General features: G+C 33.4%; 1 protein-coding gene across 4 annotated transcripts in view; it reads right to left on the reverse strand.

The window, feature by feature from the left end:
• Positions 1-450: 450 nt before the first annotated feature.
• SCN7A (sodium voltage-gated channel alpha subunit 7) overlaps positions 451-19,193 on the reverse strand; it is a 77,904-nt gene continuing 59,161 nt past the window's right edge. For all 4 annotated transcript variants that reach the window (XM_041722778.1, XM_041722775.1, XM_041722776.1 and 1 more), the window contains 9 exons: positions 18,169-18,323; positions 15,707-15,880; positions 13,388-13,495; positions 10,836-11,114; positions 10,026-10,079; positions 8,999-9,136; positions 6,977-7,081; positions 6,151-6,421; positions 451-3,476 (listed from right to left, as the gene is read on the reverse strand). In XM_041722778.1, the coding sequence (XP_041578712.1) occupies positions 2,410-3,476; positions 6,151-6,421; positions 6,977-7,081; positions 8,999-9,136; positions 10,026-10,079; positions 10,836-11,114; positions 13,388-13,495; positions 15,707-15,880; positions 18,169-18,323 (2,351 nt within the window). In that variant the 3' untranslated portion in view covers positions 451-2,409. The remainder of the gene's footprint in view (positions 3,477-6,150; positions 6,422-6,976; positions 7,082-8,998; positions 9,137-10,025; positions 10,080-10,835; positions 11,115-13,387; positions 13,496-15,706; positions 15,881-18,168; positions 18,324-19,193) is intronic.

Here is a 19,193-nt window from a genome sequence, read left to right on the forward strand (position 1 = left end):
CAAAGCTGGGCATATTAATAGTCTGCTCAATAAGTGGTAGCTATTTCCAATAACTTTAGAACCATTTTAAAGTGCATTCATTATATTTACTAAAGAAGCAGAAAGAAAATTTTTAAAGATGCAGACTTTAAAATTGTAGCACACCCATCAATTTATTTCAGTATTATCCTCCATAAAGAAAATTCTAATTAATACTGAGATACATCTAATAAACTTATAATTTTAATAGGAGGAGTGTTTTGCAAATTTTGTCTATGTGTAAGGGTCTCTGTTAAGTTTCCTAACACTTATTTTACAGAATTTTTGTGAATTCAAAACTTGTGGCACAAGTTTTGCCAGTTTTGAATTTTGAACCTGAATGAATAAACTTTAATGTAAGGCTCATTGGAAAAAGTTCTTATACAAAGTAGACAACCTGACTTATCAAAGAAAAAAACCCAAAGCTTAGGTTAACAGGTTGTATTTATTATTTTCTATACTTTCTAAAAAGTAGAATATATTGTAAGATTTTGTTAAAAATAATTCTTTACATAGTTTTTGGAAGGTTAGTGACAAACATAGTTTATAAGTTAATATGATTTCAAACTAAAATCAGTTAATGGTCTTGAATTTACAGAAGCAAGTTAAGATTCAATTTAAATATCTAAAGCAGTTTCTACATTAAAGCATTTCCAAGAAATAGAAACCTAAGAAATTTAGGTAAAGCACCAACTGTCACCATGTCACCAAATTAACACTAGTTCCTCGCTGGTCCCCGTCACGTGATGAAGAACAGAAGGAGTAAGGGAAGGAACACTTAAAGAAACAGAACCCTGAAATTACATTTACTTAAGGGTTCCCCCAAAGGCATCTTGGTCAAGTTAATACATTTCTGAGGAGCAGAAATAGATTATAATAGTTAAGGCTCAAGATCATGCATTCATAATAAAATACAATTACTGACATTTAAGTGATATTGAATGTCATACAACATATTTAAAGTTTATCATTTATGTCAGCAGTATACATATTTTCTTCCTGAATACTTTCAGATTTTCTAGGCACATTGAAATCAATCTTTATACAAAGGGAAAAAATACCAGTATCTCGTACTAAATGGATGCAAGTGGCTTCATTTTTGTGATCATGTTAAAAAACAACTATTTGTGCCTATCTTAAAGATAGTGACAATTAATACTTAGGATTTTCAAGTTTTTCAAACATAAAACATTTTATAGAGTGCGCATGTGATGAGTGAAAACAAACTTAAAAAGATAAATGAGAAAGTGAAAACTGATTTGTATACACTAATGTTACACACCATCAACAAACTTACACTTTGATCTTCTATTCAGAGTCTTCACAGTTTCAGTGGTCATGTTCTTTCTCTAAGTTATAGAGAACCATAAAGTACAGTGAAAAGTATTTCAAAGTGGCCACAGTTACCCAACCAAGGATCTAGACTCTGTGAAAATCTCTAGACATAATAGTAACCCTTGACTCTTCTAATTCATATTATGAGCTTCATTTGCCAGATCTTACTATTCAATGTTACATTATGGATAAATGGCAAAAATATATCACCCTTATGATAATATAATACATGAGTCTAATAGTTTCTATATTATATCATTTTAGTAAATGTATACTTTAAAAAAAGTGAAAATGAGAAAAAAATGAGGAAAATGTAGGCCATAACTATGGTTCCCTTTGTGCTTCTTATTCTTTGAATCCATTCTGTTGAAGAGCTAGAGCTTAGGTAGAACTAGCCAGAGATAAAAAAAAACAGGAATCCAAAAACAAACATTATTAATCCCCAGTACCAAAAATAAAAGAAGGCAGAAACACAAACCAAGGTTCCAGTCAACCAAACCTGGTTTGGATCAGCCCAAGAGTATCTGTGGTTGACCTCAAAGGAACTTTCTAAGAACCGCCTTTTTTTCTTCCCCCAGTCTGCAAGTTTATGACTTAATGGCCTGTAGCATTGTATTTTTCTAACACTTTCCCTCCTTAAGAAAGTACTTATTGTACTTGCTTATTTGTAATTAAGTCCTATTAATGGTGACTTGAATCCCATAAAGTAGACATAAACTATACAAGGAAGCTCCTTTTGCTACTAATCTCTCTATCACCTCCTTGGTCCTCTAGAAGAAAGAAGTACACACCATGTAAGTCAGATAGAGAAAATAAGCATTGGATTATCAAATGGCAATATTAAGCCATTTTAACTCACAGAAGTGATTTCAAGGGGTTGTCTTGGCTAGACTGAATATACAAAGGTAAAAAATAAACTTGACATGAAGTCTTGTGAACACAAGTTTAACTGCCATGGGTGGTAAACAATTTAAAATCTTTACTTTTCTCATCTTCATTTTTATTTCTGATTCAAACTTCCAACGTTTTTAGAAGGTGGAAAAGTGGTAAATGGAATTAGATTTGGCTTTGAATAGTTGATTTTTCCTCATCTTTGCCAAAATAGGTATTTTCTGTGTTAGCCTGAACTTCCTTATCTTCATCTATCATATGGATATCTGATGTATTTTTGTCATTTTGCCTTAAGCGGTAACTTTTATAGGCACGTTGAATTATGGTTGCTGAGACTGCCTCTTGTTTTCGTTTCAGAGTAGTTGTAATTGGCTCATATGTGATCTTAAAGGGGTTGGCTAACACAAACCCTGATTCCATCTCTGAAATAATTTTCTCCATCCTCACATCTTTACTCATAACTCGCTTTGTTAAAGCAAGTAAAATGTCAAGGCAATGAATTCTGTCCCCAGCAGCCATGGGAAGATCCATGGCAACAAGCTGGCCCTTATTTGGTTTTGCCATAAAAAGAGGAGGGTCGAGAGCAGCTGCAAAATCAGAAAGCATGCTTGAGTCTATATACTGGGTCTTATCAGGATCAAACTGCTCCCATACCTGAAAGAATTTCCTAAAATCATCTTCACTTAATGTCTTGGCTTTTTTTTTAGAAGCAATATTTAAAAATTCCATGACAACAACAATGTACATGTTTACTATGATCAGCCATGATATGAGGATGTAACTGACAAAATAAATAATCCCAACAGAGGGGTTACCACAATCTCCTCTAACCTGAGTCCCAGGGTTAATTTTATCAGGATCACAGTCAGACCATTTACTGTTGAAAATTGCATTGAGCATCCCATCCCAGCCAGCAAATATTGTAACTTGGAAAAGACAGAGCATACTGCTGCCAAAGGTTTCAAAGTTGGACACATCATTAATTCCAGCTTCCTTTTTAACATAGGCAAAATTGTACATTCCAAAGATTGCGTAGATGAACATGACCAAGAAGATGAGAAGACTGATGTTCAACAATGCTGGGAGAGACAATATCAAAGGAAGTAGCAGATCATGGAACACCTTTGGTCCTTTCCCAGGACGCAGGATGTGGATAATCCGTGACATTCGTATCAATTCCACGATGGAAGGAGACACAAGGTAGTATCCTACCATCATAGGCAGAAATAGTTCTTGGTGTGGGAGAAGATAAAACAGGCAATAAAATTATTTAAATATGACTGTACTTAGAAGAATATAAATTTATTTAATTTATTTCTATTATTATTTCTTTTTTTCTATATGCTAAGGTCATTTTATAAATCCTTCTCATATAATAGAACATAAAGTGCGGATTAGCCAAATATCAATTGCAGCAATTTTCAGGGTACCTAGCAAAATTTGGAGGAGAATTACTTATACCATTATCTTAAGAGTACTATAGGTGAACTATTTCTGAATTCACAGATGCTATGACTTTATAATTTAGAATAGTAGTCACATTTTTTTCTGATTATAGTTGGATAAAGAAATTTAGTTCAATCCAGCCTTTATTGTATATCTAATAAAGGTGTCATGCAAATATGCAAAGATGAATGACCTGACTTTTGTCCTCAAAGACCTTATAATCTAGAAAGTAGAGATAGATATTTAAAGTAATTATAATGTAAGGTAGAAAGACCTCCTAGTTGATAAACATAACTATAAAAATGTCTGGCATTCGGTGATTCACAGACTGTAATTTAATTTATTTCATAAATAGTATTTGGGCCCTTGGCAGCTTTAAGTTGAATTCAATATATGAGTCCTGGCCTAGAACTTTTTTTTTGTAGAAGTGTGGGTGGATGAGGGAACCATGGGAGTGAGAGCTATAACTATGAAACAAATTGAAATTACAATTACCCTAAAAGCAGAGGGCGTATTTTCTGGAAGTACTGGAGAGAGTGAGGTTCATTTTTGATTGAGAGGGTAGGTAGGGGAGAACTCCATGAAGCTTCTAAATGAGATGGCATGTTTATTGAATCTGGAAGGATCATGTCTCCATTTCCATTCAGCTTGGTCATTGTCAATGACGACACTCTCTCTGACATTCTATCTTGTCTCTACCTTCCACGTTGTTTTAGTGAGTCTTCTGCTCTGACTTAAATTTTTATTTCTCCTTACAATCTTCCAAATTCATCCATTATGCCAGAAGTATCCCCATATAATTGTAGACAATTTTTTCTACATCCTCATCACTAGATTTTCTTCATCTCTTTTCTTATCTAAAATTTGACTTTATTTTGAGGACACTATTACCCTTGGAACATTCTCAAGTGCAGAGAGCTCTTTCTTCCCACTCCAGATTTCTTGGGGTAGAAAAATTGAATAACCAAACATCTTCCATCTTTTCCAACGTGATTTCCAGACACTTTAAGTCAATTTCATAAAGAAAAAAAAAAGAATTTTCTGTCCTGACACATTGTGGATCATGCCACTGAACTGCACTATTGCATACCATTTCTTGGCTATATGATCTATTCATTTCTCCTCATTCACACTCATTGGAGAATTAATGCTTGGCTCACTCTCACGCTTTCCACCCCAACATCACCATCAACAGCGCATTGAAAGGCCAGTCTCTTGTTCTTTGACTTTCTTACCTGTAATAATCTCTATAATTTTACTTCAGTCATATGCAGCTATGGCCACATTCTGAACCCAGGATTCTTCACCATCTGAGACTTCTTCAAATTTAAAAACAGCTTTCTCTCTGACTGTGATTTGCTCTCCTTCTGAAACCTCTGATTCAGTAACTTTCACTTTAATCCCAAAGGGCTCTTCACTTCCATAGTCCTCTATTTTTCCCCCTATCAGCCCCTTCCTGCCTTTTGTATTTTTCTTTCAAGTTTCTTGTGCTTGTATTATCAATAGTTGAACTGCTTCTACTACCAAATGAATAGGCTGAAGTTTCTGGAAGCACAACTGGGCAGACAGTTTATCTATATTTTCACTACTAACTATATAGAATAGTGCTTAACATAATAAACATTTAAATATTGTTTCTCATGGAGCTTACTTCCTAGTATGTGTCTTATGGGGAGGCAGACAATAAACAAACTTTTCTGGGCCTGAAAGATTTTTATCCTAGATTTTTCACTAGTCCTTCCCCTTATCCAATGCATCTTGATTTAGATTTTGCTTCATTCATGGAGTTTTCTCTAATCTCTACTTACTGTTAGGTGCCCTTCACTCTCTTGTGCCACCATAACACCCTGTGCTTCTTCCCTTACCACAACCTTAATAGCACATGAAATATGTATTTAATCATCAGTACCCCTTACTAGATTGTAAATTAAGCGCATACAGGGATTATGCCTACCTTGTTTACTATTGGATTCTTTGCATATAGTATAATATCTATTCACAAAGGGGATAATAAAATATATTTGTTCAATAAAACTGAGGTCCCCAGAATAAGAGAAAACTGGTGACAAATTTATTAAAGCCTAACACTCTAGAGTTGTGAGAGTTGTTAATAGTTTTAGAGATTAGAGAAAAAAGAATAGGGACCTTGAAAGGTTATATCATGCTAAGACCTAAAGCTCCTTCTAGAGTCATCCTAGAAAAATACTGTATGTGATATACTGAAGGGGTGACCTCTGAAGTAAAGTCTATGTATTAATTCAACAAGTATTTTTGAATACCTTATAACTGTCAAGCATGTGTACACATATGAATGAAAAAATATAAGCACTCCTGTTGGAATAAGAAGGATATCTTATCTGTTTTGCCTATTAAGAGACTATATTTCAGGACACATTTAGTGTAAGAACTTGCCTGAATTGGTATTACTACAAAAGAAAATGTGACTAAACAAAATCTTACCTGTAACAGAGAAAATGACCACCATAAAATCAAAAATATTCCATCCAATAGCGAAATAGCTACATTGGAAAGCGATGAGCTTCAGTACACATTCTCCAGTGTACAGAATAATAAGAACTAAATTAATCCAGCAGAGAGCAGCGTCCATTTTTTGACTCTGTTCGTCACTTTGTATCATAATGGTTACGGCTTGGAAACAGATAAGAACCATAATGATAGCATTAAAAATGTCATTTGTTACCAAGTCAAAGATGAATCCTTGGCACTTATTCTGTGGATGAAAAAAAAAGATATAATAGCCTTATTAAGAGGTTCAATTCCCACACATATTCTCTGTACATTTATAATTTCCCTCCTAGCATAAACAGGAAAATAAGTGAGGGCCTAAGTTTTCACCAAAATATAATTATAGTGTATATAGTCAAACAAACAAAAGATTATCAAAACTTTAAGGAACATATTTTTAAATTTTGTCAAAAGCATTTGTGAAGCATTCTAAAAACACATTTTCATTTTTTAAAAAGATTACTATTTATTTATTTATTTATTTATTTATTTATTTATGAGAGACACACACAAAGAGAGAGAGAGAGAGAGAGAGAGGCAGAGACACAAAAAGAAAGAGAAGCAGGCTCCATCCAGGAAGCCGGACATGGGACTAGATCCTGGGACTCCCAGGATCATGCCCTGGGCCAAAGGCAGACACTCAACCCCTGAGCCATCCAGGCATCCCAACACATTTTCATTTTTAAAAGAGAATACACAAAAGAAACTCTTCTCGAAGTTAAAAATGGAATCTCTAGTTAAAAATGAAATGTTTTCTTACTCCTGGGCGACGTAATGTTTTTTGAGAGTCCTCACACAACAGCCTCCTCAGTGCACGGGATTGTTTCTTCTGTTTGACTGTTATAAAGATACTGGAGCCTCCCTGGTAAAGAAATGAAAGAAGATATTAAAATCACATTGAATCTAAATTTCACCTTACATCAAATCATTACTGATTTGATCTTTTACAAAGGGCATAAAGGCAATGACCTGATTCATGCCTAACCACATTTAACCTTCTGCACACAAATCCACACTAAGTACATGTAAAGTATATGGTAATGGCTAGCAGCAATTATCTTTTGGTGCACTTTCTTGTAGTCAATTCTTGTCTAATTTTTCAGTCTACCGAGGCCTACCTCATGTTAAACAGAGACAGAGAAGAAACAGTCAGGGATAAACGGAAAGGTTTACTAGGAAAAAATTAATCCAAATGCTAAAGGTAGGGCAGCCCAGGTAGCTCAGCAGTTTAGTGCCGCCTTCAGCCCAGGGCCTGATCCTAGAGACCCGGAATCGAGTCCCACATTGGGCTCCCTGCATGAAGCTTGCTTCTCCCTCTGCCTGTGTATCTGACTCTCTTCCTCTCTCTCTCTGTCTCAAAAAAATCTTAAAAAAAAAAAAAATCTTAAAAAAAAAGCTAAGGGTAAAATTAGTTTGTACCTTCTAATAAGCAGGAAAAATAGAATTGGCCATTATATGTTTTTATAAGTTCACATATTCTTAATTTTCCAAATAATACTTATGGGAAGATATTTTTATACACTTAGGCCAACAGGGCCTTGTGCTTACTTCTTCATAGCACCTTCTAGAGCTTATTTATCTCTGTGTCCCTAGTGCTAATTTCAGTATCTTATATAAAAATATATCAAGAGAATAAGAGGTAAACAGTTAATGTTGTATTAATCTAGAAATTAGGAATTATTACTGCCTAAGTCAGTATTTAGTCACTTAATTTTGACAAGAGTCACCAATTTCAAGTCCAGAAGCAAATCCTAGGATGTTATCCCATTAGGTTGAAGAAGCTGAAGCATACTATCAAGTGTATATTTGCTCACTGTTCTCCTAATCCCATTTGACTAGCAGAGGCTGAGAGTAGTTTGTTTACCAGACTCTGTACATGGCTGAAGATAGAATTTGAAAACTAGACTATTGTTTTCTTTGATTCTTTAGAAGGCTCTCCTAAACCTCTAGAAAGTAGGTCTCTGTGGTTAAAATAAGCAGACTTCAATGACTTTTGAGGCCCTTACATTTGTAGAAGCCCTGAAGGAAGTCTTTGTGCAGAGATGGCACCAAACATGTTGTTTGTTCTGTCTCTGAATCATCTCTTACTCGTTCCAAGTACTCCTGTTTAGACTGTATATTTAGGATTTAGGATTTTCTCTACTTCTAGCTGAAAAAGCTACTGTGCTGACAGAGATGTCTATGGTGGTTATGAGTCTGAAGGCTTTGAACATATCAGAGAGTAAAAAGTATAGCTTATTTTTCTTGAACTTCACATATTTGTGCAGATGTACCACAATATACTTGTCAGTATGTTATTTTTTACAAACATATATATATATATATATATATATAAACTTGTAACTTTTAACTTTAAACTGTCCATTTAGGGATCCCTGGGTGGCGCAGCGGTTTGGCGCCTGCCTTTGGCCCAGGGCGCGATCCTGGAGACCCGGGATCGAATCCCACATCAGGCTCCCGGTGCATGGAGCCTGCTTCTCCTTCCTCTCTCTCTGTGACTATCAAAAATGAATAAAAAATTAAAAAAAAATGACCCCAGACTGCTTTGCTTTAAAAAAAAAATAAATAAACTGTCCATTTATATTTGAATATAGAAAACAATGTAAAGATGATAATTTTATCAGTATTTCTCAATATGCAGGAATATCAACCTGTTTTTTTAGGTAAGTACCAAATATAAATGGTATTAACCTGATCCCAAACCAATTATTTGAAGCAGGACATTTTTATAAATGTGCTTGATTTTCTTAGGCATTAGTCGACAAAAAATATTTGTACTTATCTTTATCTTATGCTTGTTGAAATTAGCAATAATAAAACCGATCAGCATACTCAAAGGAAGAAATAATCCAATAATAACAAAGTTGATAAAGTAACAATACATGTAGATGTTGTCTTCAAAATTAGGTTGCCTATTTACCTAAAAGTTAAGTTAAAAAATAAGAAAAATAAGGTAGGTCATTGCAGATTTTAGGGCAGTGAAAATATTCTCTATGATACTGTAATGATAGTTATATGTCATTACACATTTGTCCAAACCCATATAATGTACAACACCAAGTGAACCCTAAAGTAAACTATGGACTTTGGGTGGTTATGATTTGTTAATGTACGTTCATCCTTGGTAAAAATGTACCATTCTGGGAGGTGGTGTTGATAATAGGCTATGCATGTGTGGAGACAGTGGGTATATGGGAAATATCTAAATGTCCCTCCAATTTTGTTGTAGACCTAAAACTGCTCCAAGAAGTAAAATCTTTAAAAATAAAAGAGTGAAAAAATAAGCAAAATATTGATATACCAATCTTTTAAAACATAAGATTTATAAAACATAAGATTTATAAAATATAAGATTTATAAAACAATTTATAAAACAATAAGATTTATAAAACAATATAGCAAAATATTGATATACCAATTTTCTAAAACATAAGATTTATAAAACAATTTTTCCTTTTTACAACAGGAAAAACCAACAATTCTACCTGAGGTAATGTTTCTTCTTTGTTCTTTGGTGAAGCAATATCATTGCTTATTTAGATTTCAAACTTTACTCCATTGGTTTAATCATTGCTATGAAGTCTGATAATCCTTCAAATGAGCCTACTGGGCTTCAACCACTGTACATCATCCTGGAAGGATTTCATTTTCTGTGAAATACTCAATCTGAAATGTATTCAATTTCTGTCTAGAATAAGCATTTGCTTTTACCATGTTATTTATTCTCTTATTGTTGGTACCCTTTTTGGAACTGCAAAAATAACCTTGCCTATACCTTAAAAATGGCTCTAAGATGATATTGTACTTACACCAATAGAATCAACTGCTGAATTCATAATAGTGATCCATCCATTAAACGTTGCCTGTAAAAATGGCATGTATTTAGTTCTTATGGAAATCTTAAGCTTCATGGCAAATAAAATATAAAACTCAAATTATTAATAGTGTTAAGCGTGATTGGTAAGGCTGACCTCATTTCAATATACCATGTAATTGAGACCTTTATCATTTCCATTACTGCATTTATAATGTCTATTAACAACTATTTAAAACCACTTAATTGTGGTAGCTTAATTGTAGCTGATAAAAATATTGTAAGATAGTATAAATAGAAAGGGGGGGGTAGGTAGATAAATGGTAAATATATACATGCTACCCAAGTGTCACTGTTACTTGTATCTACTATATATGTACTTTTATATGGGGAAAGTAAGACAAGATGAATGATTTATCTCCTCATTTCTGTTAGATGTTGGGTGACTGAGTAGCCATAGCACTAAGTAGAAACAAAATAGTAGTGTCCTGAACTGGACCAAAAATTGTGACTCAATTACCTTACCAATTATGGTAGAAACAGGTTTCCAGTACTTGTCATCTCCCCCATCAGACCTATCTTCACCCTTCCCTCTCCCAGCAGAGCAGGGTCTGTGTTTCACTTTTGTCTTCCCAAATAAGCTTAGTGCAGCATGTCCCATAACATGTATCTACTAAACTAATAATTGCTAAAATATGTTATAATAACCAACTCTAGCAATCATCCACATTTTGTCCTTTATGTTCACCTATAATATGAATGAATGTATATAAACATTGACAAAACAAATCAGAAGTGAACTTACTACTTGAAGCAGTGAAAGGAAACCATTTCCAACATTATCGAAATTCAGTTTTGCATTCTCCCATGGCATGGATTCATTAAACACAAGGCTTTCACACTGACTCTTATTCATGACTTCAGCTATAGGAAACCTTTCTCCACTCGTTGGGTCAATGCATTCATAGAATGTGCCAGCAAATAAATGTACTCCTAAGATGCTAAAAGCCAGCCAGATCATAAAGCAGACCAGAAACACATTCAAAGTAGGTAAGGTTGTTTTTATCAAAGCTCTCACAACCACCTGGCATATAAAAAACAAACAGGTAAACTTTAGGTAAGAAATGTAAAATCACTTTAATTGAATTGGAAATGTTAAATGTAATGTCATATAGAAATAACCAAAAAAAAAAGCGATCACTAAAGATTTACTCAGTCACATGCCAGTATTTGAACAACCTAATATATTTCAATTAAAAATATACATTAAAATCCAGATATTCTCAAAATTTTCATACTAAAATAATCACTAAAAGGCAACAGAGTTGATTAGGTAAATAATTATTTCACTGATTTAACATGTTTACCAATTTCCTGTATTGTGCCAGAAATGGGCAAGACAACTGAACCTGTGTGAATATATGTGTACATATTACCTAGAAAGTATATAAAATGAGAAAGAAACAGGGCTACATCTAAGTCTTGATGATTCTAATTTGGGGGAGGATAAGCATACAAAGTGGACACTGAAGTGGAGGGGGAAATTAGAGGAAGACCAAGAAATCGTAGATCAATGAAGTCATGGCAAGAGGCTATTTCAAGAAACACTGAATGAGCAGGGGTTGCCTGCAAGATCACAAACCTCCTCACTCTATCACTCTACATCACTGGTGAACCACTCCAGAGCAGTAAGTGTGGGAAATAAATCTACCACCTCAACCTGAATAACTCTAATAGTCTAGAATCACTGTCTCCATAGAACTCCCTTCTCTCTTGATACTACAATCGGAATTGAGTTCTTATCACTCCATTATAGCTATTACGGCAAATGTAAACCAGTTCTTACAGCCAATAGAAATTTTCACTCTTTGCATTTCTTTATCTTTCCCTTAGCAACTACACTTTTGACCCCTTTCTCCCAATTTCCTGTCTTTCTTTTTTTGTGAGGCACCATTGATTCTCTTTTCTACCACTCTATCCTTCCCTTCCCTCAGCCACTACTGGGTGCATACTCTTCCTGCTGTACTTTCTTGCTGATATTTATTCCTTAGTTTTCTGGCTTTGAATAAATATTTTAACTTTTAATTTGGTTTCAGTAACACCTCATTTTATTTCTAAAACTAAGTCACAGATCCTTTGTTGGCACTTTAGATATTTTGAGAGGCCCACTGATGCCTCTAATAAAAAAAAATGCTATTCTCATCCAAAATATACTCAATGTAAGAAAAAAGCAGTGGGATAGAGTTGACACAAATATTTTAGTAGTCAGAGCATCCAAGACCTGGAACTTATTAAATCTATAAAGCATTAATTTTGTAATCACGTGGCTCCTTATATATTCAATGATATATTTTCAGAAATCATTCAACTACAGAACTTCCAGAGGTAGAAATGAAGGCTAAGATCTGAATCTGCAATAGAACAGAACAGAGAATCCAGAAATAAACCCATGCTTATACAGTCAATTAATCTATGACAAAGGAGGCAAGAATATACAGTGTAAAAAGACAATCTCTTCAATAATGGTGCTAGGAAAAATAAGCAACCACATGCAACTGGACTCTTTCTTATACAATTAAACACAGATAATTTTCTTATTGGATTCTACCTATATTGACTAGATGAAATTCTGTAATATTAATCAAATAGGTAGGTTAATGTTAAATGATCTATGTAAATGAAAAATGCAAGAAAACATTGATGTGTTATTATGAAATGAAGGTAAAATTGGGCTTTTTCTGTCATTTCTTCACATAGCTGATCACCATATATTACATAATTATACTCTGTGTGGTGGGTCATAAATTCTGTTTTCTCCATTAGCTCTAGCCATAAGGGGTGGGTTTCCATTATGGGCCCAAAAGATTGAACGTTAGTTTTTTTATGTGGCTCAACCTATTAGTTTCCCTCACATTGATAAGAGATTTTAACACATTGGTGAGGGAGAGATGACAAGAATTCATAATTTGTGATATATGACTTTTAAAAACTAATTTATTTTAAAATTCAAACTTTTATTCAGTATAATTACTTAGTGTGTACAATATTCCTATAATTTTAAACATCTAGGTGATGATATGGGCTAGAATGGTTTCACTTTTTGAAACTTTACATTCTCTCCCAACTACTAGAGGTTTTTTTCTTATTTTTATGATTTTTCATATCTTATGAGCAATAAAGACCTAAAATCTTAAGCATAACTAACATACCTTTCTTCTATATTTTAAAATAGTAGAACATAAGGTTCTTGCATTGGTATTATTAAAGATGCAAATGTTAAAACTGCAAAAATTTAATTTGTAGAAGTTTAGTAATCCTAAATTAAAATCTACAGATTGGTTTAGAAACTTTTCTTACCTTCATTCTTTCAAATTGAGATAGAACTCTGAGTGCCCGAAGGAATTTAATGGAAATAAGTGGTTTTAATTCCTCCCGAGATTTGCCTATTAAGCTGAGACAAAACACCTAAATATGTTTAAGGGAAAAAGATGAATTGGGTTTAATTTTAAATTAAATAAAACAATCTGCAAAATAAACTTTGCATTTATCATAGAAAAGATAAGTTAAACTTTACCAAGAAATATACAAAAGATTTAATATATATTTCCATATATCTTATCAATGACTTTCAAAAATGAATGAGGAAATAACTTCAAAAAAGATAAAATAAAAATATTTTGCAGCAGAAGGAATATATATTATTGAAGTAAACAAAAATTTGTATATTTGTCATACTTTATGATCAAGGATTTTTTTAATCCATTTTTTAGTTTGAAATTAGATTGAGTCAGTTTCATGATTATTTGTAATATAGTAATAGTATGCTATGCATTCATAAAAGCAAAATTTGGAATATGTTACATACAAATTCATATTAAATATGGTTAATAGATTAAGATTTCAGAGAAGAGGCATCAAGGAGAATATGGATATTTTTAAGTCCAAGTACAAATTACAAAAATGTATACAAAGATACTAAGGTGATTTTTTTAAAGTAAGCATATGCATAAAATCAATCAGGGCTGGGGTGCCTGGGTGGCTCAGTTGATTAAGCGTGCAGCTCCTGCTTTTAGCTCAGGTTATGACCTTGGGGTCATGAGGTTGAGCCCCCTGTCGGGCTCCACGCTCAGTGCAGAGTCTGCATGGGATTCTCCTTCCCTCTCCCTCTGCTCTTCCATCTGCTCTCTTTCTTTCTCCCTCTAAAATCAATTAATCTATCTTTTAAATATATCATTCAGGATTGATAATTGTTAATGGAGATTGAATAAGATGGTAGAGTTATGATGAACTTTTATAGCATCTTTATATTTTCTGTATTTTCAAGGCAGCATAAATGAAAAATTTTGTTCTTTTTTATGCTATACTAACAGATGGTCTTAAAGTGAGCTTTAAAATAGTCATATGATTTATGTAATCATGGAGGTATGTGGACACCTAAAAATAATGACTAGCAAACAGGAAGACGGGTTGATGGTATGGTGTGATTTTGTTGGCATAGAAGGTTAATTTGCAATAATTTATTTAGAAGTCAGAGATCAGAACTGTAAGTCATTTTATTTATACAGTGAGAGGCTTCAATCATTGCTTGTAAAATAGGAGTCATTTGTTCATTCAACAAAAATTGCTGAGTACCAATTATGATACATGAATTGTTCTAGGCATTGGGGATAAGACAAGAACCATATTAGGAAAATGATTCTTCCCTAAAGGAGCTAAACTTTCAGTGGGGGAAGACAAGCAGTCACAATGAATAAACAATGAATATCAATTAATATATAATACTAATGGTACTATGGAGAGGAAGAAAGCAGAGAAAGGAAAAGGGGGCATTATAATGGTTGCAGATTTAAATATAGTAATGCAGATAGACATCTAACTTCAGCATTTTTTTTTTTTGAGCAGACATGAATGAAGTGAGCCAGCCAAAGTTCGAGGTGAGAGGAAAAATAAGTGCAAAGTCACTAAGATGGAACTCATCTTAGCATACCCTAGGAACTTCAGGAACGTCAGTGATGGTGGAGCAGTCTGTAGACTGGGATGGAGAAAATGGAGAGTAGTAGGAGATAAGACTGGATCATGTAGAGACTTGTAGGTTTTGATTGCAGAGAATGTAGCTTTATACTCTGAGTGAAATGAGGTATTTATTGGAGGGTTTCAAGAAGAAAAGAGACTTGAGCTGAATTCTTTTTTACAACACTAAAATGCATGTGGTTGCTATGTGGAAAACAGAATGAAGGCGTGCAGTGATGGAAGCAGGGATTGCAGTTTGAAATCTGTTGCAGTGATCCAAATGACAGTTTTTGGTAGCTTGGATCAGTGTGATGATGGTGAAGGCTATGATAAGTAGTCTAATTTTGAATATATGTTTTAAAAATCAAGCCAACAGAATTTAAATATTTTAGGATACTGATGTGCAATAAGCCTATTCTGTTAGTAGCAGATTCATAGGTGATTGTTAGAATAATCCAAGAATGAATGTTGAACTTCAAAAATATTAGGATGAAAAGAAAAGGACAAATGTTAGCATTATAAATGAAGATATAGGGGATTTTGGTAACTGAAAATGTATAGATAGAGGAAGAAGGAAGATATAAGTAAATGGAAGAGTTAAGTGAGAATCACAGTAAAGAAGAAAATCAAATAATGAACTTTAAAACTTTTCTTTAAAATACGTACAATAACAACCATGAAGTCTAGTTTATACCAGCCATTAGTGAAATAGGCTTTAAAACCATACGCCATCCACTTTAGAAGCATTTCCAGAATGAAGATGTAAGTGAAGATCATGTCAGCATATTCTAATAAGATTTTAATAGTCTTTCTCTGATCGATATATATATCTTCAAAAGCCTGTGGGTAAAAAAAAATAAGGATTAGTGTACATGTTATTTCTAATAAATCTTTGGCATAGAGATGAATGAAATGTCCTCCCTAGTAAGCAGATGGTGAGCAAAGTCATAGGCTGTTGTTTCAAGGGCTGGTTATTCACATAATCCCTAAGTATCAGTGTCTGATCCCATGCCTGTAGCAGACATCAACTGGTTCTAGAACTTCTTATACAGACTAGTTTGGCACCACAATGATCCATAAAGCTTCTCTCAAATCAGTCAATCACACTTAACATAAGAGGTGCAACTTTTACTGACATCTGACTGGTTATTAGCTCTAATTCCATGTAGCCAACTCACAGATATATGCCAGTTGCTAATAGAGAAGTAGAGATTTTTAAAAAATGTGTCTTCAGATATCTACACTGCTGTTAACAAGAAAAATCACAAAGTTTGCTCTGCTGCAGAAATAATCAGGTAAACCAATGGAAACACATAAATATGAAATAAAACTATAATCATTTCTCCAAAGCCCCTCAGATTTAATTGATCAACTTTAATTTTACCAAGGAGGATGCAAAGCCTGACAATGTCATTTAAAGCAATTTCATAGTGTTTTTATTTTAGCACTGAAAAAAGGCAATAAAATACCAATAATGTCAGGCATACTTTTATTAAAGTATATTCAAGTTCAAAAAGCAAACAAGGATTAAAATAATAGTATGCAAATAATGGTATGATTCTTCTAAGTCTAATGTTAAATAAAAGTAAATATAACATGACAGCAGAGTTACTGACTTTCAATTGAACCAATTATGGAGTAAAGGTGTCTATGTAAGCAAATGATAAATATAACCTAAAATGATTATAAAGAACTTTATTACAATGTATTTACCTATTGCATAGTATATAATGCAATAGTATATATTGCATAGTATATAATGCAAGATAATATAAAAAGATAATATACAAAAGTCTTTAAAAACATTTAAAAAATGGGCAAAACTAATATATAGTACTCGAAGTCCACATACCAGCTACCCAGGTGGACTGGGGAAGTAATTGTTAGGTGTCAGAGTATGTGGTTCTGGAGTCCTGGTAATGTTCTATTCCTCAAGGTAAGTGACAGTTACACAGATACATTCACTTTGTAAAAATTCTTTAAGCCTATATACTTAGAATTTCAATGGTTTTCATTATGTATGCTAAATGTCAATATAAAGCTTACTTTAAAAAATGTATACAGTATAAAGTTGGTTCCCAGCTGTGACTCCATTTTCTCTGCTCCATGCATCTCACAATTAACTATTTTTTGTGTATCTTTCTCTGATCTTCTTCAGTGAAACCCAAGAAAATAATTTATAGTTATTTTTCTTTATTTCCTATGTCATTCAATATTAAATAAATAAAACAATTTCAAAATATACGAATGACAGTGGGAAACATGAATGTTAATAGATATCTAATAGATACTTTTATTCCAGATCATTCTTTTTCCACTTATTACCATATCTTGCAATATCAGCATACATACAGCTTTTATAACCTTTAAAAGATACATTTATTTATTTTAGAGAGAAAGGGAGAGAACAGTGGTAGGGGCAGAGGGAGAGAGAGAATTCTAAAGCAGGCTCCCTGCTGAGGGTAGAGCCCAACCTGGGGCTGGATCCCAGGACCCTAAGATCATGACCTGAGTGGAAACCAAGAGGTGGTGGCTTAGCCAACTAAGTTACCCAGGCACTCCAGCTTTTATATTTTTAAAATAGCTGCACAGTATCCCATTGGGTGATTGTACCATAGCATATTTAAACCGTCACCTATTATAAACTGTTTTTGCTCTTCAATCTTTTTTATTACAATGAACTGTTCAGTGAATAACGTTTAAATGCATTTAATACATGCTCAGATCTGTAGGATAATTTCCCAGAATTAGGGTTATTGGGTCAATGGATAAATACATTTTTTGTTCAAAGGTCGTTAAAAGTATATACAGCACTTTTCTTTCCTGATTGAATTGGTACCAAAGTACTAGCACAGTATAACAGTATGTATGTGCATATTATTAAACTTTGTCTCATACAGAAAACTTTATTAAAATAAGAATTTGGTATCTAACATTCATTTTTCCCACTGTTATTCATATATTTCAAAATTATTTTATTTATTTAATATTGAAAGAGGCTAATACAGATTTTAAGACTGTAATATATGTCTTCCAAAAGTAAAATCACAAAATATGAACTTGGCATGATGACTTCAAATAACAGACTTCAGACACATTTTTTTCCCATAAAAGTCTCATATACTAACCAGAGCACCTGTGCTGAGCAGAGTGACAACGCCAATGAAACACTTAAAACAACTGTTTTCCACTATCTTGCAGCAGGTTTTCCTTATGTTCTGCCAAATTTTTCCTTTCCGGGATACTCTACTAAATTGGCCAGGTGAAGATCTTTGTCTATAACCTGTCAAGAATGAAACTGCTAAGAAGAAAAATCTTGAACAGTCATGAAAAAGTAGACATCTCAAACTTTCTACCATATGCTTTAGCAATTAGTTATTTACAGAATTTAATACAGGTGCTCTCTGGCTTATAAAAATTTGATTTTTTTACCCCTGTTTCTGTGACCACACAGTCACTGAGGAAGACAAGAAAAACTTGTGAGTTTGAGAATAGTAGGAGGAAAGAAATTGTAAAAGGCAAAGATGACTTAGAACATCCCCTAGCCTTGTGGGATAGAGGGACAGAGTCTAAGAAGAATAGAATTTATTCCCCACCCTTAAAAAAAAAAAAAGCACACACACATGCAACACCTTCTAAACATCAAATTTTGGTATGATGCTTTAAAATTCATTCTCTGAAAATTCACAAAGCATTTTAATTTAAGCACATAGATGCTTATGAAATGTTGAGAAGTATAATATTAATTAAGTCAATTAAATTGATGTCAGGTCTTAGGTGGCGTGAGAATGGTGATTCTGGGGAACTCCTCTGGATTGTAGAGCACTTTGTGGGTAGAATTCATGTGCATGGATTGAACTCTACCTTCTGGTTAAGAGAGTTAGCATAAAAATTAAAAAACCCTGAGACTTGAGAAGACAGTGCGTAACAGGTGAGAAAATGAAGAAACAGAAGTGGGTGGAGTTTAAAGTTAATGCATTTTACTTTTTAACTTTACCTACTGTCAATTTATATATCTTTGGTCAAAAAAATATAGGAAATGTTTTATCCTTTGTCTTGAATCATACAAATCCTAGAAGTTGAGCTACTGAGACCAGGTTCTTTTTTTTTTTTTTTTTAACTTTTTTTTTTTTTTTTTGAGAGCAGGTTCTTA

The sequence above is a fragment of the Vulpes lagopus genome, chromosome 11, assembly GCF_018345385.1.
Source record: "Vulpes lagopus strain Blue_001 chromosome 11, ASM1834538v1, whole genome shotgun sequence".
In the NCBI taxonomy this organism is placed as follows: Eukaryota; Metazoa; Chordata; class Mammalia; order Carnivora; family Canidae; genus Vulpes; species Vulpes lagopus.